The sequence below is a fragment of the Exophiala spinifera genome (genome assembly GCF_000836115.1).
Source record: "Exophiala spinifera strain CBS 89968 unplaced genomic scaffold supercont1.2, whole genome shotgun sequence".
NCBI lineage: Eukaryota > Fungi > Ascomycota > Eurotiomycetes > Chaetothyriales > Herpotrichiellaceae > Exophiala > Exophiala spinifera.
This window is the reverse complement of record NW_015622514.1, coordinates 1,945,537-1,973,107: the sequence shown is the minus strand read 5'-3', so window position 1 is coordinate 1,973,107 and position 27,571 is coordinate 1,945,537. Positions and strand designations below refer to the sequence as shown.

Sequence of the window (27,571 nt, the reverse complement as noted above, 5' to 3'; positions counted from 1 at the left end):
ATGTGTATCCTTTATTTTCTTACTTTGCTTCTTCTTGCACATAGGTGACCAACAGGTCTGATGTTGTCTCCAACTTGCACGACGAATGTCGAGCTGTAGTATATGTATAAGATCGAACGACTACAAGTGTACGTTGTGTATACATATCTGTATGTCATGATCGTAAATTCGTTAGTTATGTAGGACGAGGTCATGTCAGGTATCTGGGCGTCGACGCAGGCCTGGCTTCGCGTCGCTGACTTACGGCCACAGGTTTGGACTCGCCTCGCTCACGTACCTACTACCAGGCTAGTACAACTCCCACCTATCCGAACACCCTTGTCCCAGTCCTTACGGGTTCGAGAATGCCTGCGTCGGTCAGCTTCTCCACAAAGTCGTAGAGCATGTCGTCGCAGCCTCTTTTGGCCACGAGTCCGATCGTGACAGGCATCATTTCCTCCCTGTGCGTCTTCTTGCTCCAGTACGCCACTTGGCCTATGGGCAGCGTGGCATCGACGCAGCCGAAAAAGGGACAAAAGTCGCCTGGCGTCCCGCCTGTGCCGGGCGGGGCCAAGAAGCTCGCGTTGGCGCCGTGGTTGAGGGCCTCTTCGCGGTACGCCGGGTACCCGCCCGTGCCGATGTCAGAGAGGATGAGGGACTCGGAGCACGCGGTGTCGGATCCGCGCTGGATGTGTGCTTCGTTTGCGGCGACGGCGAGCCTGCGGGCCGCGCGCGCGGACTCGTGCATGGCCGGAGTGTACGGCGTTGATGCGAAGCTGGTGCGCATCGGCGGCTCGAGGGGCGGGTAGAGACCGGAGAAGCGCGAGGCGAATTTGGATACGAGCACGGTCCCGACGAGGTGGTGCTGTTCGTCTATCCAGAGAGTGAGGAGGTGGGAGAGAAGCCGAGAGAGGGAGAGTGCGGAGGAAGAGGAAGAAGCGGTATCTGACTGAGGAGACCCCGGAAGAGGAAGAGGGAGAGGGAGGGATTCGATGCGTTCCGTCCAGTTGAAGAGCTCGACGGGAATGTCGAACTTGGAGGTCACTTTTGCAAGGAAGGATTGCAGGGCGAGTTCGGCAGCCGGGTTCTTGAGAGGGAGGTAGTCTATGGGATAGAGAATCTTCTTGGGCATGCCTTTCAGGAGGGCAGACTTGTCGTAGGCTGGAAGACCGGTGATGGCTGGGTCTTGGTAGAGACCCGGAGTGTACCATTGGCGAGAGAAGTTGATCCATTTGTGCGGGTCTCGACAGAACACGCCGGCCGTGTCGGTAGAGTAGCTTATGGGCGTCACACCCTCGAGCGTCATTCGACCTACCGACGGGCGTTGGCCGTACACGCCGGCTACGGCGGCAGGCCTCCGCATGGATGTGCCCGTGTCTGAACCGATGGCAAAGTCGAGCCAGGGGTATGCAGCGACGGCGCAAGCACTTCCTGCGGACGAGGCGGAACAAGAGAGCCATCCGTCACCGCGGGGATTGAAAGGAGGGAATGCGTCATCCCACACCCAGGGTTCACCGGCCGAAGCAAATTGTGAAGTTTTGGGTTTGCCGACGATCACTCCGCCGAGGTCGAGCTGTTTGTCGATGGGGGGGGCAACAGCGGTCAGCAATGAAATGATGCGGGAGAAGTCATCTCGAGGGACGTATGAGATGCGTAGCTTACGATTCTTTGAATTGCTGGCGCCGTCGCGTTGGCTGCGTCTGTCACCATCGCCCATGCGATGCTGCCGGAGGTGGTAACCAGACCCTTGACGTCGAAAATGTCTTTGACACCGAATCGTTGGCCGGCAAGAGGTCTGTCGTCTGTCCAGCTGTATATACGTGATGGGACACTGTAAGAGTAAGCACCTCAGTACATGTGCTGTGTGTCCGAGACCGAGGATTGTTTGCGTTCAGACTTACGGGATCGAAGGGACTGGCCATTCAGGGCTGAAAAAGCCAAGTGACCTAAATCTTCCAGTGCCATCGTTCACTGAGTATACGCCATCGACAAATGCTCGGTAATGATCCGTGTAGAGTCTGAAGACGCTGGAGAGGGAGAGTGTCCCTCTACGCACAATTGCATAGTATGGCCCTGGAGGCGGACGGCCCTCGCGATCTGATCGCAGTACGGAGAGTGGAAAGGAAGCACTGGTTCTGACTTGGCTGAGACAACCGCTGAACTTTGCATCCAAGAATACATGGGTGAGATTGAGGGATTCCAGAAAAGTAACGGCAGATTCGTCTAGCTCGGCAGAATGGCTTGAGGAGCTAATGAGTACTGCATGCAGGAAAGCGTGGTTGAATACATCATCCTCTTGCTCATACCGCTCGAGTATCCTTCCCAGAAACTTCCCAGTCACTACCGGTGCCTCGGCGATGATGTGAGTGAGTGGGAAGACATCATGATCTTCGGACAAGTCATGCACGCCGGCAAGGGCTTCTGTATACGCCGGGTAGAGTGTATCTGTCAGGTACGTGATGTTATCGAGCTGGAAGAACTCTTCCCCTCTGGCCCTTGTGCCGACATGTTTGAGCTCTGGGCGTCCAGGACCAGCAGTGACGGAGACTCCGGCGAGTGCAAAGACTGCGAGAAGCCTTGAGGGGATCATTGAGCAGGGCAGAGGGAGGGATGGAGAATCTAGGCCTGGATCTTCGGTGTGATTACAATACGACGGCGAGTAGGACGTCGGATATCGGCATTCGGCTGCACTTTTCCCCGATGGGTCGCTATCGACCTTATCGATAACGAGGACGCCCCGATTAGGAGGCTGGAGTGTCATTCATTGGCACTATTGGCGTACATGCTCCGTACTATTGTACTCACCTGGTCGGGCTGACCCATCCTCCTCCCCTCCATAGGCACCCACCACAGATCCTCTACCTCCGCCTGTACTCTGTACCTCTATGAACAAAGAATCAAAAGAGGACACTTCTCTCTACTCGTATTTGTTCCAAGAACCTGTTGCCTGGCTCTTTGGAACTTTTGCGGGACAGTCCTTTAAGAACGCCGTTGTATCCTGACCCCCAGGAGACTCTCCCTCCCTTTCTCTCTTCTCTTCTGTTCTCTACAAGGACTCCATCTACGTATCATTCACTGCATGTTCAACTCAGACTCCCTAGTATCTCTCTCGCACCATGTTCGGAATCATACCAGATCTCATCTCGTGAGTTGCAACAAGCCCCATGCCCAAGTCCAAGGTTCAAGCCCGTACACCGACATCCAGATGCCGCTTCGTCACAATCAGACCAGGGGAGACTGACACTAACGTACCCTCTCTTCTTGAATCCTTCTCAGCTCCGTCACCACATTTCTCCTCCCGGCGTACCTCTCATACAAAGCCCTGCGAACCAACGACCCAGCCCAGACTCACCCGTGGCTGATCTACTTCACGATCCTCAACCTCACTCTCCTCTTTGAATCATGGACCATCTTCATCATCGGCTGGATTCCCTTCTACTCGTGGTTCCGGCTCTTCTTCCTCCTGTACCTCGTGCTCCCTCAGACCCAAGGAGCCAAGATTCTGTACCTTGACTACCTCGAACCTTACATCGTTGGGCACGAGACCCGCATCGACCAGTTCATAGGCGAGGCCCACGAGAGACTGCAGCAGCTGGGTCTGGGCTACCTCAGCGTGCTGATCGAGTTCATCCGGGACAAGGTCCTAGGCCAGAAGAGTCCGCAAGGCGACCATGTCCCGCTACAACAAGGAGGAGGAGCGGCGGCGGCGGGCTACGCAGGCTACGCAAGCTACGCGCAGGATCTGCTCTCCCGCTTCGCCATGCCAGGTGCGCGCGCGTCGCAGCCCAACCCGCCCGGCACGTCGTCCGCGAGCGTGTACAGCATGATGTCGACGTTTGCCGGCGCGGCGTTCGCCGCCGGGTCCGCGTCATCCCCTCGCTCCGCGGCCCAGGAAGCGGCGTCCATTCCGGGATCGCTGTTCGACGACATCCCCGGAAGCAGCTCGGCCGAGAAACAGACGTTCGTCTCGGCGCAGCGAGAAAGACTGTCGAACATGCTCAAGGCCCTGGACAAGGAACAACAGTCCCTCGACCTCGCGTATGGCCAACGTCCCCCGAGCTCAGGCGGGTTGAAGACCAAATCCCGGAGTGAGGTGTCCTTTGAGAACGTGGATTACGACGAAGTGACGCCGCAGCAGCACACACCGCCTCGACCCGTTACTGAAGGTCGCCGGAGCACGAGTGGGAACTGGTTACCTGCTGGTGTGGGTGGGTGGTTCGGAGGAGGAGGAGGAGGAGGCGGTGGGGGCGGCGATGCTACGAGCAGTCCAAGTGACAATCATGGCCATGGCGGTCACGACGAACGCAGCGAGAGAGAAAGAATGACGTCCAGGGGCTGGTCAGCCGCCAGAGACATCACTGAGGAAATTACCCGAGGCATGAGTAGTGGTGTGGACAGGTAGGCAGCCATGGACCGTAAAACCATATAAAATGATCAGATCATCAAGACTCCGAACAGTCGGACTGGTCGCTTGAAACACCGGGCCACTTCCTGCTGTAAACTCGATAACCCGGTCTACTACATCTGTGACGTGTGAGATATGCTAAAGTTAACAGTGGAAGTCGACAAAAGCCCAGTTGGTTTTTGAGATGTGAGAATTGATTGACGCCTTCAAAACGTCTAGATACCTTGCTTTCCCTAAGGTACTATGATCCAGGCAGGATGCTCCCAAATTTCAAATCCCCAAAAATACAACCCATAACACACAGACCATAAATCGTACATCTGAGGAGATGGTCCGCGGCCTACCTAGATAGATATACAGGCCTCCCTTGGATCATGGAAAAGCCCTCACAATAACTCCTGCATTGCTTCAAGGCCCTGAATCCAAAATTACCTCACGTCCCATTTTCTGGCCTATATTTATATCCCAATCCCGTTGGTCGCCATAAAGTCGATTCTCACAAAGTCATAAACATCACATCGTCTGATACCGCTGTCATCCGTACCTAGCGGCCTGAAACCACGCCATCCGTGTATGACACCATGGTCTTAATGACGTCAATTGGTGGTGCCTCGTCGTTCCGTGCGGATTCTAAAGCGCTCCCTAAACCGTCTCGCGAGGCTTGTTCGTTCCTCCTCCGACTGTCGAGGTGCACTGGCAGCATCGTCTGCGGTAGCGCCCGCGTTCGAGCTTATACCCTCTTGTCTGAATCGCCGCAATGCCGCGATTCGATCTTCTCTTGAAGCATGGGCAAAGCGACGGAGGTTGGTAATCGTCTCCCTGCGTCCACCACGATGGGTAGTCTCTTCAGCATTGGCCCCCGTGGCCGCAGCTGCAAGTGGAGGCGGTAACGCGGCGTCTGAACCGCTGCGCTGGGCTTCGTTTTGAGCATCCGAGTCGCCAACTTCGCCTTCGACTTCACCCTGGGGTCGTAGATCGATTCGACACAATGGACACGTACCACTGATATTCAGGAGCCATGGGTCGACACAAACGGGATGGAACTTGTGGTTGCACGGCAGTACCCGGACTTCTTCACCCTTGTTGAAGTCCTCTGTGCATATCGAGCAGCCTAGGTGACCCTCTGCATCAGTACCATCGGCGTTGTTCGTCGCGATAGCGGCCTGGGTTTGCGGCGGTGTCTGATTAACGCCTGTCGTGCTATTGTTGTCTGTTGCACTGGCCTCGGGCCCCCCTACTGCTTTGGTGGCGTCCATGGGGTCGGTAGCGGTTGAATCCTTGGCAGGCGTGCCGGCGTTCATTTCAATATCTGTGGATTGCTGCTTGGTGGTGGGGAGGTCTTGGTGATCTCCGAACTTGACAATGGGAAGGGTCTCGAGCATAGCTCTTGCGATACCCTTTGCGCGACTCTGACGGCCGCGGCCTACTATGTTTCGCGGACCATAACGTTCTGGATGTCTGTGTGCACGAATAGCTCCAGTTACGATGATGACGACAAAGAGGGCCGTGATAACGCCGGTGATGGAGTATAGGATGATCATCGCGACTGCTGTAGTAGGAGATTGGCCAAGAGAGTTGTTGCCGTAGCCACCGCTTGATGAATTGGTGTAGGAGTTGAGATCGGGGAGAATCGAAGCCGTTCCAGTACTCTGTTGATCCAGAGCCAGCCTGGCCAGGCTGGACGCTGTCATTGTGTCGGTTGTGGTGAGGATGCCACCTATGGTCGGGAGGCTACTCAGTCCAGTCGCAGAGCAGTGATCACTTGTTTCACTGTATAGAATGATGATGTCGGCATTGGCCGCATTCACGGCCATACGAAAGACTGCACTTGCATCCAGGTTGCCGTCACTATATGCCTCTGGGTCACAGGACATGTAGGAGAATTGGTTGTTACCGCTGACGTCGTTGGCATTGGCGGCATTGACATTCACCAGGTGCCCTTCAACATCAACCTGAACAAAGTTGCTATGTGACATTTCGGCATATATTCCCAAGGGAGCCAATCGCACTGGCGGTATGTCTGGGAACTCGGTGCCGTTCATGATAAACCTCGGGGAGGTCGCGGCTGGATATAGATCTTGAGAACTGTTCGACGGTGCAATGGTTTGGGCGAATGTTGCAGGGCAGAGCATCAACAACCCTGCCAGGGCGGTTGCCGCCCATCTCTGATGATTGAAGATGTTATGCATGGTACCGATACAGTGTCACCACAGAAGCAGCCGCCCTTCTCTTTCTGTTCCCCAGATACACCTGTGCTGCTCGCTTCCGAACAGCGTGTTACGACAATAGAATTACTGTCTGTTGGGTGGGGTTTCGGGAGCGACGAACGGAGGGTAGGCCGATTTAGAGGGTATATATTGTTATAAGGTCGCTTTAATAGTACAGGGAAGAATTATATCCCTCTCGGTATCATGGCAAGACTCATTGCTCGGTCGAGAAGGAAGCCGGCACCAAATTAGACGGGCAGAATATGGCGATCGCTTATAGGTGTTGGACCGTCAAATCTGTTCGAAAGCGCCCTCGGGTATCGGATATGGATTGTGAAGGCGAGAAGGTTGCGAGCACAGAAGCGAGCAAAGGGGGGCGCAGCACGAGAGAACACAGGAGGAAAGGGAGAGGGAGGTCTGCGGGAGAAATGATTTGGAAACGCAGCTGAGGCTGTGAGATCTAAGACTCTCGCAACTCTTGGTACAGCAAGTGTTTCGTATTGGCGAAAGGTGATGACCGACTGTCGCAGACTCGAAGGTGACGGGATGACCGGCATGCGAGAGGAGCCAGAAGCGTCGGGGGGCCTCACTAGCCCAGCTTTTCCAAGCGCCAATGCCGACAAAGTTCGTATTCGCTGTGGCCCGTGGGTTGAACCTTGGACGGGGATGTGATGCGAGGAGAGAGAGACTGCGTAAGTCGGCGGCTGCATCGAGTACGAGTAATAGTGGGGGGACTGTAAGCACAACTTCCAGAATGTACAAGAGACATTAGTAGGTACTGACTAGTAGGTACTGACTAGTAGGTACTCGTACCTATTGTAGGTACTTAAGGTATCTGCCTCCCCACTACAGGTAGTTAGAGCCCCAGTTAGAGGGTGTACGATGCCCAAAGTCTAGGTACTGTTCAGTATGTCCACCATCCACGCAAAATGATTCCCTGGATCCGTGCTGGCGGTACCTTATGTCACTAAAACTAGAGCGAACTTCGGATCTCACTCAACTGACAGCTACAAGTACATATTGTACTTGTCCAAGACTCCTCCTCCTCCCTATCGATAAGCTTTGAGTTAATTAGTTTTTGTCACGCAATGATCCATCATCCCACACATGCAGATTCACACGCGCTCACAACCGTATGATTTGTTAATCATTTGTTACCTACCTGAGGTAGCGTTATATTGGAGCGAAAAAGTCCGAGTACGCGCGTACATTTATTTCTTCGCACTCTACGGAGTAAGGGTGCGTTCATATGTACCTACCTATATATCACCAGCGTACTCGCTTAACACACTTCCGCCGTTGTGTGATTGTCTTCCCTGTACCGCCCGCAGAAGAAAAGGTCACAGCCGCCTGGCCCTGTCACGCCCCTATCCCCTGACGGGTGAACAAATGAACAGACTGTGGCACACACGCTCCCTAGACTGAAGATGTGATGAATACCATGCAGGGCTGAAATTTATCACATTTGGTCCAGAGACTCGTTCCTAGATCTCTAGGTAGGTGGGGTGGGTTTGTACAGTAGGTACCTACCTAGGTAGAGAGAAGAGTCCTGAGCACAATTAGGCTGAATGCCTCATCTGCACCACCGTAGGCTATCCAGTATCTCACTCTCCTACTGCGGATCATGAAACCATCGCCTTGTCGCTTCTTCAGACGTCCAGGGCCACACCACAGTCCACAGGTACAGCCATCGAAGGATACGGATAGGAGGTACCTCCCTCCACACGCAGGTACGTAGATATCTACTACCTACTCAGGTACGTGTCTACTCTCTCCAGGTTTTTGGGGGGGCCTTCCATCTATTTCCGCCCTGCAGCCACACCGGCCCTAAGCACATACACATCCCGCACCAATCTCCGTCCTGATCGCCGAATCTTGAGACCTCTCCACGTTCGCGACACCCAGGCCAGATCCATGGACGAAAGGTGGGAGATTGCTTAGGACCTGGAGTCTGCACAAGGGTTGTCACACTGCTCGCGGCTCCCTCCCGATCCGCAAGAGGGGGGTGACACCCGCCGTGCCCAACCCCAACCTCAACTCTGGTGTTGAAACAGAAGGGAGCCTTCCCGGGTGCCTCGCCTTGAATAATTCGAGGGTTATATTTTCGAAAGAGTCAATTTCTTCCAACAATTCCTCGTGGCTACCCGTGTCACCTGATCCACCGGCGGACAGATGGCGTAAGGGGATTTCACCAGACATGAGGCAGTTTACTTGGGCTTAGCCGTGAATCCTAGAGGCGACGCCCTGACACCGAGGACCCCTGCATTAGGGCGAGGTGTTCCCAGCGAACATGGCTTCTACGCGTGAATGACCTAGCTGACGGAGTAACCTGACGGCTTCTCGAAAAAAAATCCCTGTGTTGGCAGGGATTTCCCTCGACCTCAACGTCAATCACCCAGCGTGTGATTGGCCTTGAGGTTAGAGTTTTTGCTGCTCGAAATAAGTGATCCTTTTTTTTTGGTGCCAGTCCATGGGATCATCAAGTGAGAGAAAAGTCATTCTGCCATAAATCCGGCAGACAAGAATGACTGAACGGTCGATCTGTTAATGGAGCACCCGGTTCCTTGTTTTCACTATCCGGCAGATCTTCAGTGTCATCCTCATTGTCATATACCTATGCTGACTTAACACTAAGGGTAGGAATATCACCCAAGAGAACTAACGGAAACCCTCCCTCTGCGTTCGCCACACGCCAACATCATTAAGACCTCGCCGTCATATCGACACTTAGCTGTTGAAATGAACCCGCGACCGCAGCGCGCTATTGATCCATCCAAGCCCTTATCCTCTTCCCGTACACGTACAAGAAAGCCGTGCCAAAGAGCAACGCACCAACAGTCAACGAGCCCCACGTGTAAAAAAACACCTTGGGCCCATGGTTTGCATAGTAGTCGTTGAACATAAAGGTTAGGCCAAAGGCAAAAGCCGATTTCACGACCATCGCCAGTCCAAAAACCTCTCCTGCGTCCTCCCCGAAGACGTCATTGGAGTAGGCGACGATGCCTGTACATGACGTACCAACGGCGAAATTGATAGCAGCCAGGAAGAATCCACAGGTAGCGGGAGACAATCCCCCTGCAACGGCAGCACCGAGTCCATAGGCTCCCACCACGAATGGCACAACACCGCCGACGAGGATAGCACACAACCGAAACTCAGGTTCGTAGATGCCACCATTGCGACTGCTTAGCTGGACGGCAGCAACATCACAGAGTGGGCCACCAATCAGAGTCCCCAGAAGTGATCCGATCAGTGGAGCGATTCCGATGAGATTGCCGACTGCTGTGGGAGTCATATTGTAAGGAGGATAGGCGAAAATCTGCGACGCTACGGCACCTTGGATGATCACCCATGTAAAAGTGACTGACCACATCACACAGGCCCAAATGGTCGCTGGATGTCTGAGGAGCAATAGAGGCGTTGCCACAGCTTTGAGAAAGTCAACGAAGCTTCCGAGAGGCGCCGGACACGGATGGAGCAGCGAACTGAGCGTAAGTGAGCCGTTGAGTTGTTCGCTGTCGCCTTGTTGCAGTTCTCGGTCCTGCTGATATGGCGCCGTAGAGTCCTGGTGAGGTACCTTTTCCGGAATGTTCGATCCCGTAATACTAGTGCGGTGCCCATGGTCAACAAGAACAAGGTTTTCGCCCTCAATAACACTGCGGCTATAGCTCGTCTCGGGAAAGAACAGCGTGACCGCAACTAGCAACACGCCGAACGAAATGGCGAGGATCCAGAACGCCCATGGCCATCCCAGATTCACGATAATGTGACTGCTGATAACGGGAGCCAAGTTGACTGAGGCAATGACGGCCGAATTCCAGAGGCCGACCCTCAGACCACGCTCGTGGACAAAAAAGACATCATTGATAGATATTGTTCCGGCCAAGGCAAAGAAAGAACCCATACCCAGACCTACAGATGCCAAAGAGTCAGCTTCCATTGATACCGTGAATGTCGACGTCAGATTCGCACAAACCTTGGAAAATTCTTGCAGCGAGTAAGCTGCCATAAGACTTCGCAGCGGCTCCCCAGCAACTAGAGGCCACCAGTAAAACAGATGTGGCCAAGAAGACAGGCCGTTTTCCTGTCACTTCGGCCAAGCATGCACACAGATAAGAACTCACTCCAAGTGCCATTACCAGTGAGCCGTTTAGCAGAGTGACCTGCGTAAGAGAGACGTTGAAAGTCGCCACGATGATAGTGAAACCAGGCACGAGGACAGGGCCGATGACTCCGGTAAGACAAGCCCCGAAGAGAATGGTCAGAAAATACAGTTCCTTGCGTATTCTGGACCAGTTGAGAGGGTCTGCAGGGTAGGGCGACGGCGTTGGGACAAGGATGAGGTCAAGCCTTCCGCCTCCGCCAGTAGAGGAGGTGGATGGAATCGATTCCAAGACCACAGTACCTCGGGGCCGGGGATTTCGAGCACTCTGCAGGACGCCGAAGGCCATGGTTGTGCGATGGTAGTGTTGAAAACTAGAACGGTGGCAAGGAACAGAGAGTCGGTTTTGGCAGCAGAAGGAAGAGACACGGAGTCGACATTGTTGCCATCTTCCCATACTATATAGACCTTGTGGACAAAGTATATCACGATTGTGCTGCGGGTGGTGTTTGGTGTTGCGCTCATGGTCCAGCATCGTCCGGGATTACCAGCGGACAGGTGATTGGAGAGGACAAGCCACGCCGACTTATCGGGATTGGCAGGGTGGGTCCCGCTGCGGAAGCAGTAGCATCCGCACGATATGTCCTGTACCGCATGCCTGAAATGCGGCCACAATGACAGCCGCATCGAGCCCCGAGAGGGCTGCAGAGACCGCAATCGTGCGGATGCACGCCATCCGCATTCGAAAGGCTCGGCCTGCAGTAGAAGATCAGTCTATATTTCTTCCAAGAAGCCGAGCTGCAAAAAACACAGGTCGCAGATACAGTCACAGTCAACCATGGACCAAGAACAAGCCCAGAGCATTAGAGTCGCCGTCACTCAGTGTGAGCCTGCCTGGCTCGATCTCCAAAGCAGTGTACAGAAAACCTGCGATCTGATCAAGGAAGCCCAGGAGCATGGTGCGCAGTTGGTGGCATTCCCAGAAGTCTGGATACCTGGATATCCTGCATGGATATGGTAAATACCCTCCCCTCCTCACGCTGTCAACTTCACGTCGCGGACCAAATGCTGACAGTCGGATTACACAAGGAGTCGACCAGCAGATCCGGAATTGCATGTCAAGTACATGAAAAACTCGCTCGTCCTCGAATCACCAGAGATGAAGCAAATCCAGGCCGCAAGTGCAGAGCATGGCATCTCAGTTTCTCTGGGCTTTTCTGAAAGATCCGGCAACAGCCTCTTCATCGCCCAGGTCACCATTGATTGTCAGGGCAAGATTGTCTTGCACCGGCGGAAGATGAAGGCAACACACATGGAACGCACCATCTTCGCCGATGCTTGCGCCACTTCGCTCAAGAGTGTTGTGCAGCTCCCGTTTGCCCGCGTAGGAGCGCTCTCCTGCTGGGAACACTCCCTGCCGCTACTGAAGTACAATACCCATCTCCAGAACGAGCAAATCCACGTCGGCGCTTGGCCGCCTTTGTTCAGTGGGTCTGACAAGGGTCAGCTATGGTCGATGTCTCGTGAAGGTGGGACTCTCTTCTTGCTGCAGTGATTTGCCGATACAAACGGGTGCTGACCGATCATACCACAGGCTGCCGAACACTATCTCAGGCATATGCCATCGAGGCGGGAAGCTTTGTGCTTCATACCACCGCGGTTCTTTCCAGAAAGGGCATCGACCTCATGCGAACGGAATCCGGGATAGTCATGCATACTCCGGGTGGCGGATCTTCAGCAATCATAGGCCCTGATGGGAGAATCCTATCCGCCGACTTGCCGGAAGAGGAGGAAGGTATCATCTATGCCGACATTGATCTGGATGAGGTCCTCAAGGTGAAGGGTTTTCTGGACACTTGCGGACATTACAGTCGACCAGATCTTCTCTGGCTGGGCGCAAACACAGATCCTCGTCCGTTGAAAAGAGATGTTTGATTGAGAGAAGTACGTCGCAGTTTAATTCGTGCTGGTGCCGTGTACCTTGGTCTGCGTACTAGCTTGTGTGACGAGAAGGCCCAACTATGATTGGCCGGCGTCCAACTTGCTAGTCATCCGACCAGTCAAATAGGTCGAAGCCCTCCAAGCCTTCAATCTTTGCAAAGTCTTCAACATCGTAGTTGTGAGATGAGAGAACGTGGCTTGCCTCTGCGCCCATATCTCTCCAGGATCCCAATCCTTCCGACCCCCTGAAAGCATCGTCAAAATAGATGTCGAACCGATCTGTTGGAGTCGACTCTACTGAGACCCTGATCCTTGTTTGATCTTCGGCGCCCTCTGGTTGCTTCACAAGATGAGGGGACGACTCTTTCAGAAGAGATGCGTTTGAGTAATTTATCGGGATGAGCGAGAGAAGTTGCCAGCGTTCAGCCAGACGTACCAAGGCAGATATGGAGCTCTTTGCATGCTCAGGATACGTTCGTCTCAACTGCTCCAAGGCAACAAAGCATATCTTCAGCCGCTTCGAAGACCGTCGGCTGATGCTCTCATCTTTGGCTGTGCCATTCATCAGGTGAATCATACCAGCGCTTAAAATGTGATGGCAAATGAAGAATGGAGCCGTTGATATCGCAAAAGTCTTCATATACATGGCCAGAAGGCGCGTTATTGTGGCTGCGGCGAGGCTGACCGTGGTCATAGCCGACATGTACACCGCATCCGACTTGAATTCGTTGTTTATGTAAGGTCGATGGATGAGGAGCTGCGACATATTGTAAGACATCTGCAAGATGAGCGAGCCGGAGTCGTGCCTGGTTCTCGTCGGTGTCCATGACGGATCTAGATTTCTTCGGAACTCCAGCAGAACGCTTTCGGCCTCGTTGAGAAGCGCGATTTTTTTCTTCTTGGGAATGGTTTGGAAGTCGTAGATATAACTAAGCCACGGTTGCGACATGTTAGCGCAGCACAACCCTACCATCTTGAACTTACATTTGGTCCATGTACCGATCATGGATGTCCCAGAGACGGCATTGATACTGAAAGGCCAGATCTTCGGCCTCTGAGCTCTGCTGGCCCATGTTTGTGGGAAACGTCGAACTAATCCGCTTCCTGGGAATAGTACAATTTCTTCCTAGTATGGTTGTGGCGATTCTGTCAATGAGGAAAAACGACCAAAACGCTCTCGCGCGGTCGGAAGCAGCCAGGGATACTTCGGACGCGGTAAGGGTGCCGGAGGCAGTTAGATTGGTTGCATGGAGGCCGAGCTGGTTCACCGTGGCTGCCGCCATGGAATTGTACATCCATCCCATATTGGCATTTCGGACGCTCAGTTCTCGAAGAGCCAGAATAGAGAAGGCGGTGACGAGGTGTTCAGAAGGTGTATCGCGTGCACAGACCAAAGACAATCTCTCTGTGACTGCGACGCAGTTCTGGACTGTGAGCTCTACACCCGGCTGATCAGAGTATAGCGCTGCAGCTAGCACAACGGCACAACGAAGCAGCTGCCCCAGTGAGTGTGACGGTGCTCTCGCTATAGATTGATCAAGGCTAGTCTTCTCAAAGAAGTGGAAGATTGGGTTGACAAAGCGGAGGAAAATGTGAGAGAAGTGATCCCAGTCTGGCGGGCAAGGGGCTTCGCTTAGATTCACAGGGCTTGAGGCAAGCTGTACTTGTGAAGTTGGATTCAGATCCGGAGCCTTATCGCCACTGGTAATCCCCGGAACACAAAGATTTCCTGAAGGGCCGGTGAAGCCTTCGCTGTTGATATCCAGCTTCCATATGACTGCAGACAATTCATCGATGGCAGCATCCCGAGGGCGAGGTCCGAACACTACGAGGTTTTCCTCATCAAGTAAGCCACCACTGTTGTAAAGTGTGGTGAATCCATCGTCCTCTCCCGTGCGGGAGGTATAGGAAATCCTGTCGTTCCTGGGGTTGACGAGATGATCGTGAAGTTGCTCTGATCCTTTGCCGTGCACAGAATCCTCCTCAGTCAAGCCTTCCAAGAAAGAAATTCGCTCTTCAAGTAATTTGACATATTCTTCATCCCAATACTTACGTCTAAATCCCAAAAAGAATCAGCAATCCATCCACAGCAAAGACATGATCACAACACCAAAGCGGAGTTCATTACTTGCGCGTTGCCACCACCGTGGGATAGTCGCATTGTCGACCGAGCCTTGCACACAGAGCGCAGATTGGTCTCACGCCATCACACTGTGTGCTCGTTGAGCGCGTTGAATCTGATCTTGCAGAAACCGGCCACTTACCTTGCGCTTACCCTGGCGACAAGGATTGCAGGCGAGAGTTGTGCGCTTCAGCCCTGGCTCGCTGGACGCCATGGTCTGAGTAAAGCGTTCTTGCGAGATAACTGACGCCCCAAACGTGCACCCAGGGAGAAGGACTCGAGTACGATCGCCGGGTAGGGACTACATGGAATCAGATACAAGCCATCAAATCCGCTCTAGCAACCCCGAAGATGGAGAGAAATAAATTCCGATTTGTGAGTAGGAGAAAGATAAATAGCTTGCTTAGTAAAGAGCCTTGCAGTAGGACGCGATAAGTGATAATCTTGGCTCAGCAGACACGGCGAGGAAGGTAGGTCGAGAACACGCGCCAATCAGAAACAGCCTTAGAACCCCGGACCCATTGGCTTCAAGCACTTGAGATGCTTAGCGTACTCTAACTCATCTCAGAATGAAAAGCTTTCGTCGGAGGATCTAAATACTACACATAAAGAGTCTTTCTTAGTGTTTAGCAGAAAGTCGCGGTAATGAGAAAAGAAAGCACTTCAGACACGAAGTTTGAGAAGGGGGGCTCATATCGCGCCTACAAATGGAGACCAGCGTTATCCTCGGTACTGCCTGGCTCACTCCCTCGTGTTGAAAATGTCCTACCCGAGATAGTTCCAGTCCCTCGACTTCGTTGATTTCATCAGATGAGATTCGCATGGATTGAGAACCTGGTATACTCTCCTACAAGCGCTCTCAACGCATTCGCTGGCCACGCAGGTGTGTTCGGCCAGGATGTCTGCCTTAATCGCGAATGTGATTTAGCATCTGCGACCGCGGCGTGTGATTTGACCGTGGCTTCAGCGAAGCCAACGAGAGAATCAAAAGAGAAAGCATGTGACCTGGGCTATTGTACTAGGCTCGAAACCGAAAAACTAGCGCCTCAGCCTCAGCATCAGCCTCACGCCATCCAACAATGTCCACTGAACGTCGTCGATGTGGCATTTTGCTTTATGCCATGTTAATCCTCGACCACTGTTCAGGAACTCTCACCATCATCGACAGACCAATGACATTCCGCATTGACATCAAGAGACTACAGTGCCGTCATGTCAACTGCTCTGCGTCAGGCTGCAGTATTGAAGCCTGAAATCAGGCTAGCTCAGGCCTTGTCGGAATTCGAGAGCACACTTGATAATGATCAGAAGGCAACCATGAGGTCAGGTCGGAGCAAACCACCTCCTTCTCCCAATGACGTGATGGGCCTCACGTTAGAACTCGACAAGAACAGCAGCGGAAAGAAGCGATGCTTCGCCACTCGCTTGACAAGCCTCTTACAATGTTTGCAGCAATTCTCCACGGCGATCGATACCGTCGTGGGTGGCTCCCAATCACTTATTGCCAGTGGCATTTGGGCTGCCGTCAAGCTAACGCTGCACTTGGCTCTGGGATGGTCCTCGTTCTTTGACAAATTGTCGACGCTGTTGATGAATGTCGGTCGCACCTGTCCCAGATATCAGGAAATCGGCATTCTATTTTCCACATCGGCAGCACTTCAAAGAGCGATTTGCGAATACATGATCATTGTCGTTGATTTGTGCAGGAAAGCGGTGGTTTCCCTCCAAGGATCTTTCTTCAAGCAAGTACCCTTCTTGAAATCTTTCGAGACCGAATTTGGTCAGTATGACGAGAAGCTTCGCCGCGCGGGGCATATGGTGCACAGCGAAGTAAACTTGATCTCAGCTGAAGGGCAACAGCTGGAGATGGGGAAAAACACACAGTTCCGTTCAGCCATGGCCAAATTTTCCAAGAAGACCTCAGAAGAACTTGACAAGGCCCGTCAACTGCGAAGATACAACGTCAAAACGCGATGTCTTGATACATTATCTTCATACGATTATCAGAAAATTTGGAAACAAGCCCGAAGATCTGGCACTATCAACTGTGTCTACGAGCATGAACAGTATAGAAAGTGGTTTCGCGCCGAACGATCCACCCTCCTCTGGTGTACTGGGATTCTGGGAGCAGGTAAAACAGTCATTGCTGCGAATGTGGTTGAACACCTTGCTGCACAGGCGCCAAATGCTACCATCGCCTACTTTTTCTGTCGGTTTGACGAAGCCGAGTCCCTGGACTCCTGGACAGTCATCGGTAGCCTAATTAGCCAGCTTCTCCTCCATGCCGAGCGTGAGATGTTTGAAGATCTCTCGCGAGATCTGGACCAAGGCATCACTGAGGATAGATTAACTCAAAATCTACCGAGGCTGTTACAAGATCAGAACAGGAAATATTTCATTGTTCTTGATGGTCTTGATGCATGTTCCCCTCAAGCTATTAAGGCCGTAGCTCAATTTTTGAAAGATCTGTTGGAAGGAAATTTTCAGGCTCAGATCTTCTGTTCAAGTCGCCCTGGGTTATATCGCGAGTTATCCACCGTTCTTCAACCAAGGCACCATATATCATGCTCAGAGTTGACCACCGAGATTGATAAGTATATCAATTTATCAATGATACCCTTGAAGAACGCGTGAAATCAGGAGAGCTTTGTTTGGGAGATCCTATGCTTGTCCTCACGATCCGGGATGCACTGGTCAAAGGAAGCCAGGGAATGTGAGTTCACCTTCTATTGTGTTTCAACTATGTGCAGAACTTTGTTTGTCTTGGAGGGAGCTTCGTCTTTTCACCAACTCTATTTGCATACGCACACTGTGACTCCCGACTCTTCGGTAGCACTTGTCCAGTAGTATTGCAAAAGTTGATATTTTGCCATACGCTGACATTGATGGATGGTCATACATTGCACGGTGCACTATGCGGTCACAATACTCCTAGACCGGACCAAACTTCTGACCGTTCATAGGTTCCTTTGGGTCGTATTCCAGCTGACTTCGATATGCTCTGCAACCACGGACGAAGAAATTCTGCAGGCTCTGTCGAACCTTCCGCACGATCTACCAGAGACTTATCAGCGGATACTTGCAAAGGTAGATTGTGAGAGGCTCATTAAACCAGAAATTCGCCAGCGAATCTTTCAGATTCTCAGCGCAGCCCACAGGCCGCTGACGCTAGAAGAGCTCCGTGAAGCCATCAGTATTGTTCCTGGAGAAACTGAGTGGGACCCTAGACGCCTGGTCAACAACATGCAGCGACTTATCGACTTCTGCGGAGGTATTTTAAACGTGGAGGAAGAATATACTACGGTCCACTTCGCCCACAACAGCATCAAACAGTTTCTCCTTCAAAATTCTCTCAACATCAATGGTCTCACTTGCAACGTATACAATGTGGATCTAGTTGCTGCTGCCCACCTCATGGGAGAGATTTGCGTGACATATCTGAACTTCAATCATTTGAAAGGCCAGCTGACAAAAGTGGAGGCTCTAGATCAACAAGCCGTGATTCTACCTCACAGCATCGTTCAACGGGCACTACCCCGTTCCACTGTGAGTAAAATGGCTCTAACGCTACTGAAATCTGAGAGTGGAGCACAATTCAACATGCATGCCCAGCTCAAGAATATTGCCGATTCTGCGACGAGCAAGGAGTCGGACGTTTTACATGGGCATGCGTTCTATGCTTATTCGCGAGCCCATTGGCTTGCCCATACCAAGTGTCTCACGAAGACCTCAAAGGCATTCAAGCTCTGGTATGATATGGTGGAAGGTCACACAAGCTCAGTATCTCTTCCGTGGTCCCAGAGGTGGAATTGGGCAGTACTTCACGATCATTCAGCACTTATCGACCTGATGTATACTGCCTCGAGCAATACGCACCTTCACGTACTCAGGAAGGGGCCGAGAGATGCCCTGTGGACGACGAGAATGAAAAGTCATGAGCATCTTTGGCTCTCCGTTATTCCCATCCCCATCAAGTCGCATATTCCGGACGCGCCCAAGTCCGAGTACCCGTTCGCTCTTGCGCAGACCAGCAGAAGATTCACACTTGAGGAAATTTTAGCCAAGGCCCACGTGAACGATAGAATGAACCGCCTTGGGGCATTCGAGGTTCTTAGAAGAATAAAAAGAGCAACCCTCTTGAACTTCTTGGTTACTCGGTCGAACACGCAATTTACCGTTTTTGTCCATGGAGGTCCTGGTGCAGAAACCGATCTCAGAATTCACACTGAGCGGCGGGGGTACCCTCTGGCTTGGAATATAGGAGATAGATCTGGATTTGAAATCCTGGAGGCCCTCCTGAGAATCCCAGAAGTCGACCTCAGAAGCACAGACGAGGAAGGTTTCACGGCCCTTGCTCTCGCTGTCAGACAAAACAACACCAACCTAGTCAAAATCCTTTTCAAGGCTCAAGGTGACCGTCCTCATGTGCAATATCCGGCCTGGCGTTCTACTAGGACGGGTGAGTCGCTGTTGATGATGGCCGTTCAGAAGCGTAATTTAGAAATGATGTCCACTATCCTAGTCCGACAACCATTAACTGTCAATTGGATCGACAAAGATGGGTCGACTGCGCTAGTTCAGGCGATACAGAGTAGCTACGCTGCTGGTGTGCAGCTGTTACTCGACTGCCCGGAAAATTATGCAGTTTGTCCGAGCTACTTCCGTCTATACGAGATGGCACAGCGAACGCTCCTTGATGAGGAGGTGAACCGCTCCTCCTCAAACAGAATTGGCCAAGCCGGAGAGATTGTGGTTATGTTGCGACGCTACGCTCGCGTCAACAAGCCAGGGGCGAAGGAAACGTACACTTTGCATAAGTCTGACCGAATGATTCCCTGATGAGACTCGGCTCTAAATCGTACATATCTGATCAAAAACAAAACACAATACACATTCGTCGTATGAAAACGGGTGTAAATAATCTTTGCGAAGTTGCAATACTACATAAAACATTCAATACGTAAGACGACGAAACTAAAGATCCAAAAACAATTCCCGTAATCACAACGTAATTTCGTGTGCATAGGTAAGCTCAGCCTTACCTTTGGCCGTCCTCTCCTCCTTCGTGGAGAACATGAAAATCATAAACACATTTCATTCAAAGTGCCCTTGTCAACAAGTGAACCAGACCACCATCAGAACAGGAACATTCAACGACAACAACAAGCACGACAAGAACAAAGCAAGCCAACCATCAGAACAGGAACACGATTCAAAGAAAACTCGTTAATCATCGTCAAGATCGTATCGTATAGCCATCCCCACATACACACGATGGGCAGGGATGGCAGGTGTCGTTCAGATGTATCGTCGTAGATTCAGCTATGAGCATCGTCAAAACGTAACGACGTAGCATCAAACGTATCAGTGCATGCGAGATTGACCGCCTCGAGATCAGACCGTCGACAGGGGCCTCTCTTGTTGTACTGAATCGATTTGGGTGTGGATGGACATATTTGGCCGTAGCGACAAGCATGCTGAAGCTTTCTTCCGTGGCCCAGGATCGTTGAAGGTTCTTTCTTTGGGAGAGCGCCTCTCCAATCCCTTTTGTTAATTCGCCAGTCCAGCTCAACAAACGTATTTTGCTCGTGATCAAAGCCTAGGTAAAGATAGGCCCATACATGCCCATCTCCCAGTTTCTGAGCACGGTTTCATCCTGCACCCGGATCTCGACAATGATACCGCGCCTAAGGTTTCCTAATTGATGACGACGACGACGACGACAATGATTAGTAGGGAGCAAAATATTCACTGCGTAGGTAACCAGCAACCATGAGACGACGAGGAAAACTTACTATGGGACACAGGATGCCCGTGTGGTCGTAAGGTGGTGCTTGAGATGTCGGGACGGAAAGACTGATCAACCGCAGCATAAGCGTCTCCCCGGTTGGCCGAAAATGCTATGAGGGCGATGAGCACTGCCAGATTTCCCGCCAAACCACAATTGTGCCCGTTTCCAGCGCCTTGGCCACGATACACGTCGCTCAACAATTGATCGAACCATGATTGCGGCCCTGCAAATGGAAGATTGTGAGATGTCATCTCGTATCCGACAAGCGCGATGCGCCGGTCGGGGTGGGTGTTGTTTTGACCAAACGAAAGTCGACGCCAGTTGAATGGAGATGTTTCGCAATCGCTGATCCTGGTACAGTCGTATGGAACCAAGACGTAGCCGTGTCGTTCAGGATCCCAAAAGACGGAGCAAGTTCTGGTATGGCGGAAATCACGGATTGTCTCTGTAGTAGGTCTGTGCAGATGTCTGAACCCATGTAACGACTGCCGTTGTCCCGGATTCCAGACGCGCCATTGTGGCGGCTGCTGCTTACTGAATTCCTCCTTGTCGGCAGGTGGCACCCAGTAGCGATCATTGGGCGTCGATCGTCCTGCGCGCTGCGGGTTGTTGTGAATTGTGACTTCAGAGACGCAGAACAGGAACGGTTGGAAAAAGGGTGGGTTCTGAGCCATGATCAAACAGTGTCGAACTTCAGCAAGGAGGAGAGTAATGACACCAGAATCCCGGAGGGTTGCGTGGGCGCAAGAAGCAATAAATCTCACACCACTGCCGCTTATTCAAGGGTATTGCAGAATCATAGGCGTCGAAACGTACACCACGTTCGTTCGTCGACGCCATGGCTCAGGTATAACTTTGGTCGAATGAGAGGAAACTTGGCGTTATGCATGCTCAGTAGTCACTTCGCTGATACAAATAGAGGGACGAGTTGTTGTCGCGATAGAAGCCTAGCGTTCTGATGGCGCCAACCTGGCACTCTTCCCCTCGCTCTGGGGCCGCTCGTCGGGCCGAAAGAGCAAGTCTTACCGTCTATCAGGCAGCACAGGGATGGGTTGCTCCTCGGGGCACGAGGACCCTAGCCAGGGTAGTCCCAGCGAATAAAAAAGGCAAGGTTCCCCATACGCTGAACGCAGACAGAACCAGAGAGCAAGTGCTTGGGTGGCTGCTGTGTGGCTGGGTCGGCGAGTATCCTATTTGGAATCGCTCCCGGGGGTAAATCGCAGAGAAATGTGGCCCTCCATCTTCCTTGCTAGCCATACGTAGGTCTCCACGGCGGGTTGCTGCCAGTTCACTTGCCCAAGATGGAGGGCATCATCATGTTGCCCACCCCAGGGATCCATCATTCCAGGAATCTCAAAGCTATGTTACGACCAAGTGTCTTTGGCAAGACCAGTCCCACATCGAATGTGTTAATTGATTGACGAGAATCACCATTCAACGGCCCAGAGGAGGCGAATGTGGGAAGGGAGTTTGAGGTGCTGAGAGCGGAAAGGAAGCACCTCGGATTCGGTTCCAGCGAGTGCGTCCAGCTGATTGGAGAAGGTCGATAAGAGTCCTTGAGCCCGCGATTTTCACCGAAGAACGCAGCAACTGTTTTCCTCTTGGGATGCGGCTCTGCGGCAGGAATCGGCTCTCTCGTAATGCGACCCGGCAGAAGCAGTGGCCGGGTGGACGGCGATCGGTGGGTGTTTTAGGCCCTTTGGCCTTCGAGAGGAATTTAGTGAGGGCATCGTTTAGCGAGCCAATTGGTGTGAAGATCCGTACGATTTTGTTTCCCCGAGGCCTGACCTGGTCTGCATGTTCGAAGGTGATAAAGAGGATGCGAAGGCACCAGAAGGAAAATGATGTTGTCGAGTGTGAGCATGCCTGTCTTATACCCGTTGATCACTCTTGCGTCCGATGAATTCTTCCATTCAAGCGTGATGCATTGGTGCCTTCGTTAGTGTGGCCGCCTGGTTGCCTTTTTCTCGTCACCTGCAATAACTTGTGATGTACCGTGCAGAAGGACGCTGCAAGGAAGGTTTTATTGGGGTTTGACTGGCTGCGGATGGCGGCGACCAGCATCCGTTGGCAAGACTGGTGTCAAGTTCTCTGCTCCAGTACCCTCTCTAGCGGTTTCCCTTGATCTTCCTCAGAGGGGCTGTGCAGTGGTTCGCCGACGACTTACTGCGAGAGGAGGGGACGGCAACCGCGTATTCAGGTACTTTGCTAAGCGACACCGTCAGGAGCACCGCGAACGACAGCCGATAGCTCGATTGCATGAGAGAAGACCAATCACCGAGATACGTCGAGCCGGTTCAGACTGCATGTTCGGTGGAGGGGATGAGTTGAGAGCTGGGCACTCTGGATGCGACGGCAGCAGACCAACCTTGTCGTTCATGCGTTGTCTGCACTTACCAGGGTCGAGGAGAGAGTAGGCTCTGTTGAAGAACACAAAGGCAAATCGAGTGGACGAGGTCGAAATAGGATATACGAAGTGGATACAACGTGGTGCTTTTTGAGTTGCGCCTCCTTGACTTGCGGCACCCACTACATTGAAGATCAGCCCCAGGATCCTACTCAGGCGACGACAGTATTCTTATGCTGAATTGCATAGGCTGCCAAGTCCCATATCTGAGGATGAGTGGAACGACGGAGGCGCGTAGGTTGTGTATTCTTAGCCATGATTTTTGGAACTTCCAATCAGCCACCCGTGTACACGGCGTCCTCAGTGCGGTGTATATAGGTAAATGCAGGCATCATGCAGGTACAAAGTAGGAGGACTTATTGAGACATTGTACGTGAAAGGAGAAAAAAATAACTGTCCCAAAGTAAAATACTTGAAAATTCAACCTCGTATAAAACAAATGCCATGGAGTGAAACCTCTTTGTACATGCAGGGCATTCTGTCTTGTGTGTCTGTGCAGATCAACATGTGTCGCTTGCTTGCTGTCACCGATATCACGCCCTCCAATTGCAAATATGCTCGGAAAAAGGGAGAGACTCCTCCCAATGTCATGCCACCGAAAGTCTCTAGAAGACACCGGCACATCCCCAATATTGCTCGACGTCGAACTGGCCAGGAGCCTTCCATGGCTCGTCTTCGAAGCTCAAGAAGACGACCTGGGCACCGACGGTGTTCTGGATACCCTTGAGGGCAGTCGCTTGGTTTGCTGGGCTGGGGCACGCAGCACCGTTACAGTTACCAGCGTGTGGCCATCCAGACTCCAAGACATAGACTGCCTTGTCACCGCAGATACCGTTCAGGATGTCGATCTCGGACTGGATGAACGATCCAGCCTTGTCGGCAGTGACGTCTGCGTTGAAGAATGCGTACAGGTTGGCACCGCAAACATCAACAGCTCCGAGGAAGGCAGAGGCAGAGCTGCTATCCTCCCACACTGAAAGGGGCTCTGTCGTAGTGACCAGACCGGTGTAGCCGGCTGCCTTGAAGGACGAGGCGCTGCTGGAGATGAAGCCGGCAAGTTCCGAGGCGGAGCAGTATCCGTTGAAGACAGACTCATTACCGACGACAATCAGCTCAACGAGATCGAATTGACCCCAACTGATGATGTCGGAGATCTGGCCCTGGGCGCCAGAAATACCGGTGGATGAGATCCAGACACCAAGAATGATCTTCAAGCCGTTGTTGCGGGCGGCCGTTCCAACGTTCTCGAGGGAGCTGCAATCGGTGCTGTAGATGCGGACGGAGGAGAATCCCTTCTGCGCGATGATGGCGAGGTCAGAGGCAACCGTGCCGGCGTCCTTGCAGCCGCCGCTCGAGGTGTATGGCGAGTAGGTCAGAGCCCACGAGTTGCCGTTGGCAGTGATGCCGGAAGAACCGCCGCCGCTGCCACCGCTAGGCTTGGGAGTCGATCCAGAGCTGCTGGCAGATCCTGAGGGCGAGGCTGAAGGAGAGCCACCCCAGCCGCCGGTCGCGATTGTAGCAGAAGCGCTGGGAGATTCCGGAGCCCAGCCCCAACCTTGAGCAGAAGTGGTCGTGCTCGAGGTAGTGGGAGAAGCAATGGGGGATTCCGGAGCCCAGCCCCAGCCTTGTGCAGAAGTGGTGGTGATGGTCGTGGTCGACGTAGTAGTGGTGGTGGTGGTGGTGACAACAGCAGTGGTGGTGGTGGTGGTGGTAGCGGCGGTCGTGGTCGTGGTTGCGACACCAGGGGTCGGGTACCCTAGATATGGTCAGCATCGTGCGTAGCATGCCACTGACACATTTCAACTTACATGTAGCAGCACCATAGGATGTGTAAACCTCCAACACACAGCTTTCGGCAGCAGGACTCAAAGAAGAGCCAAACCAGCCAGTGGAGCTAAGTTCCGGAACAACGGTGGCCGTGATAATGCTGGTCACGGCAGCAGGGCCGGAGGTGAGAGCCTCGACGTACTTGGTGGCGGTCTTGGTTGATTCAAGAGTGATCGTCGTGGTCTCCTCAACCGCCGACCAGTCACCCCATGTCTCAGTGCTCGTGGCGGCAGGTTCAACAGGAGTAGAAGACGTCGACTCCCAGTCAACCCAGGTCACGGTAACGGTCGAGGAAGAATCGGCAGGGTCGACAGTAGTGGCCCAGTCGACCCAAGGCTCGTCACTGCTTGTTGTCGCAGGGTCGACAGGCTTGGTCGTGGTCGTGGTCGTAGATTCCCAATCCGCCCAAGGGTCGGCAGCACTGGTGGTCGTGGTCGTGGTGGTAGTGCTCGTGGTGGTGTCCCAATCCTCCCAAACCACGGCAGATGTGGTGGTGGCGGTGGCAGGGTCTACGGACTTCGTTGTGGTGGTGGTGGTCGTCGTCGTGGTAGAGGTCGTATTCCAGTCAGCCCAGGTGTCGCGAGCGGCGTGGAGTTTCGCGTGCATGTGCTTGACATGGCTTGAAGCAGAAACGGATCCGACAACAGCTGCACCAGCAGCGGCAATTGTAACAGCTCTCATTTTGTTCCTTTCAGATATCCAACGTCTGGTATATTACCCAATAATTTCCTGCGCAATCTATCTTGCGAGTTGCCGATGCGTATGTTCAGTCGAGAAACGAATGCCCGCGAAAGGAGTGGCGCGGTAGTGGGAGAATTGTAGGCAAAAGGCCGAAGGCGAAGCGAAGCGGTAACAGACCTCAGTTGGACATGCGGCAAGCCTTGCGAAAGAAAGAGAGGAGAAGTGTGTGAACGACGTGATCGTCTGCATATAGCTGACAGCACGGAGCCACAGGAGCAAAGCAACCTTTGGGATGGGGGACCCGCCTTACGATGGGCCCGAAGAGGGTTGCGCGCTAAATGAGATGATGGAGCATTTTCCATTCGGTTTTGCGAGCAAGCGGTCCATCTCCCACCAAGAGTTTCTAACTTAGCGCGAGTAGTTTGGGAATGGTCGATGGCCTAGAGAAGAGTTTGATTCTCAAGCCGGAACGACTACGACGAGGGGATGGCCCTCCAACACACGCGAGGGAGCTTCGTGTGGATGAGAGACGAAGCACACAAGGATGCTGATCAAAACAAGCGAGAATGGCCAGACTGGCTTGATCGTCCTCTTGGTCTCCTCCCGTTGGTATTGGATCAGCGCTGCTACTAATCTGCGGCATCGTCATACAAGACGACCATGAATCTATTGTCATGCCCAACCATGCACAAGGCCATGGCTCTACACCCGCGGCAAGAGACATGAAAGAGAAGGTTTGACCAGTACCGCGCAAGGCTCCTCTGGACGACAAGAAGCTAGGGACAGGGGTCTGAAACGCTGGAGGAGAGGCGTGTCCTGCATGCAAGATGAGGCAATCGAGGCGCACGACCAGTGAAAGGGGGCAAAGGCAGTCGGATCTGGGAGGGGAAAGCACGGAAATTGTAGCTGGGCGGGCGGATAGTAGCATGCAAGCAGTAGAAACAAGAGGGGCAAAGAGCAGACGATTCTCCAGGGAACAACGTAAGTGGTGGACGACAAGGCGACGAAGAAGAAAGCCGAGCTTCTCCAGGGGGCGCGAAGAAACTTGAAAGGGGCTCGCCGGGGCGAGTTGCAAGTCGCGACTGGTGGCACGCGGAGATTTAACTCGGCGGAAACTAACTGTTTCGGGACAAGAGCAAAGCTTGGTTTGACACCATTAAGATTGGCTGTGTCTCTGAACTCCATCTTCATTTCACCTTCATAAGGAATCAAAGGCCCAACCAAACTCCTGCCGAGTTCTTCCAAGCTGCACAGCGCCAAATTCTTCCTTGGCCTCTGTCTGCCCCTCCGCCCATTCCGTCGCCACGTCAATGGACTGGTGTAGAGAAGGCATTGTAGGCTGGCACCGTAGAACGACCCCGCGCACCGAAATTGACGTTACCTGTAGCCGCGTGGACTCGCACTCCATACGGATGCTTGCGTACAGTAAGTATACGGAGGACCTAGAATACTATTCATCCGATCCTGCCCGGCCACCACAGTTTGCATACTCTACTCCGGACTGCACACTGCACAACTTGTGAGTTCTTTGTGCCTTGTCAGTGCTCTTCGGTACTTGACCTGCCAGACTGTCAGTGTCTCTAGCCGCAGTAGTCCTCGATACCAATTTCCCGGCTCATGCAAGATGCGGCCTTTTGCAGCCTTGCCGTCTTGGTGTAGACTTGAGTTAGCACACATTTTGCAACCTTGGCTGCCCAGACGACTTCGAGTACTGATCGGCACGGTGGGATTGCCCAAGTCAACAAGTTCGATCGTTTCGGTGAGAAAATCACGTAACCTTCCCCCATCCTCGAGACTGGAGAGGCTCGTGGCTTCGCCTGATCAACTTACTGTTCTCATTACAGAAAGATGCAATTTACCGGTCCAAACAAGTCTACCATGGTTACAGACAGGTGTAGATGGACACGAACTAGAACAATCTTAAAATTCCGCTCTGGGGGAAAAGAAATCCGCTCTAGGGGAACCTGATGTAGTGTATACTATCGTCCACGGCGCACGGGACTGTCTGCATTATCTCGTTGACTTGGGTCCAGAATCGCACTGGGACTTTTTAAGTCTTACTACTCCGTAGTCGTCATCATGTTTATCATCTTCTTTCGAAAATTCAGC

General features: G+C 52.7%; 9 protein-coding genes across 9 annotated transcripts; 3 read left to right on the top strand and 6 right to left on the bottom strand.

Moving 5' to 3' along the window:
* Positions 1–304: 304 nt before the first annotated feature.
* PV08_03017 (uncharacterized protein) lies at positions 305–2,569 on the bottom strand (the record flags this gene model as incomplete). Its single annotated transcript, XM_016377374.1, has 3 exons — positions 305–1,552; positions 1,642–1,810; positions 1,881–2,569. 3 exons carry the CDS (start codon positions 2,567–2,569, stop codon positions 305–307), a joined length of 2,106 nt encoding a protein of 701 aa, XP_016238944.1.
* Positions 2,570–3,095: 526 nt separating this feature from the next.
* PV08_03016 (uncharacterized protein) lies at positions 3,096–4,381 on the top strand (the record flags this gene model as incomplete). Its single annotated transcript, XM_016377373.1, has 2 exons — positions 3,096–3,124; positions 3,256–4,381. The coding sequence occupies 2 exons, from the start codon at positions 3,096–3,098 to the stop codon at positions 4,379–4,381; spliced, it is 1,155 nt and encodes a 384-aa protein (XP_016238943.1).
* Positions 4,382–4,980: 599 nt separating this feature from the next.
* On the bottom strand, positions 4,981–6,573 carry PV08_03015 (uncharacterized protein; the record flags this gene model as incomplete). The annotated part of the gene is made up of 1 exon (XM_016377372.1): positions 4,981–6,573. One exon carries the CDS (start codon positions 6,571–6,573, stop codon positions 4,981–4,983), a length of 1,593 nt encoding a protein of 530 aa, XP_016238942.1.
* Positions 6,574–9,352: 2,779 nt separating this feature from the next.
* Positions 9,353–11,042, bottom strand: PV08_03014 (uncharacterized protein; the record flags this gene model as incomplete). Its single annotated transcript, XM_016377371.1, has 2 exons — positions 9,353–10,503; positions 10,568–11,042. 2 exons carry the CDS (start codon positions 11,040–11,042, stop codon positions 9,353–9,355), a joined length of 1,626 nt encoding a protein of 541 aa, XP_016238941.1.
* A 489-nt stretch (positions 11,043–11,531) lies between these two features.
* PV08_03013 (uncharacterized protein) lies at positions 11,532–12,628 on the top strand (the record flags this gene model as incomplete). The annotated part of the gene is made up of 3 exons (XM_016377370.1): positions 11,532–11,710; positions 11,783–12,222; positions 12,288–12,628. 3 exons carry the CDS (start codon positions 11,532–11,534, stop codon positions 12,626–12,628), a joined length of 960 nt encoding a protein of 319 aa, XP_016238940.1.
* Positions 12,629–12,737: 109 nt separating this feature from the next.
* PV08_03012 (uncharacterized protein) lies at positions 12,738–14,970 on the bottom strand (the record flags this gene model as incomplete). Its single annotated transcript, XM_016377369.1, has 3 exons — positions 12,738–13,563; positions 13,619–14,689; positions 14,837–14,970. 3 exons carry the CDS (start codon positions 14,968–14,970, stop codon positions 12,738–12,740), a joined length of 2,031 nt encoding a protein of 676 aa, XP_016238939.1.
* Positions 14,971–15,968: 998 nt separating this feature from the next.
* Positions 15,969–19,595, top strand: PV08_03011 (uncharacterized protein; the record flags this gene model as incomplete). The annotated part of the gene is made up of 2 exons (XM_016377368.1): positions 15,969–17,350; positions 17,720–19,595. The coding sequence occupies 2 exons, from the start codon at positions 15,969–15,971 to the stop codon at positions 19,593–19,595; spliced, it is 3,258 nt and encodes a 1,085-aa protein (XP_016238938.1).
* Positions 19,596–20,355: 760 nt separating this feature from the next.
* Positions 20,356–21,221, bottom strand: PV08_03010 (uncharacterized protein; the record flags this gene model as incomplete). Its single annotated transcript, XM_016377367.1, has 2 exons — positions 20,356–20,453; positions 20,552–21,221. The coding sequence occupies 2 exons, from the start codon at positions 21,219–21,221 to the stop codon at positions 20,356–20,358; spliced, it is 768 nt and encodes a 255-aa protein (XP_016238937.1).
* A 2,338-nt stretch (positions 21,222–23,559) lies between these two features.
* Positions 23,560–25,462, bottom strand: PV08_03009 (uncharacterized protein; the record flags this gene model as incomplete). Its single annotated transcript, XM_016377366.1, has 2 exons — positions 23,560–24,710; positions 24,763–25,462. 2 exons carry the CDS (start codon positions 25,460–25,462, stop codon positions 23,560–23,562), a joined length of 1,851 nt encoding a protein of 616 aa, XP_016238936.1.
* Positions 25,463–27,571: the final 2,109 nt, after the last annotated feature.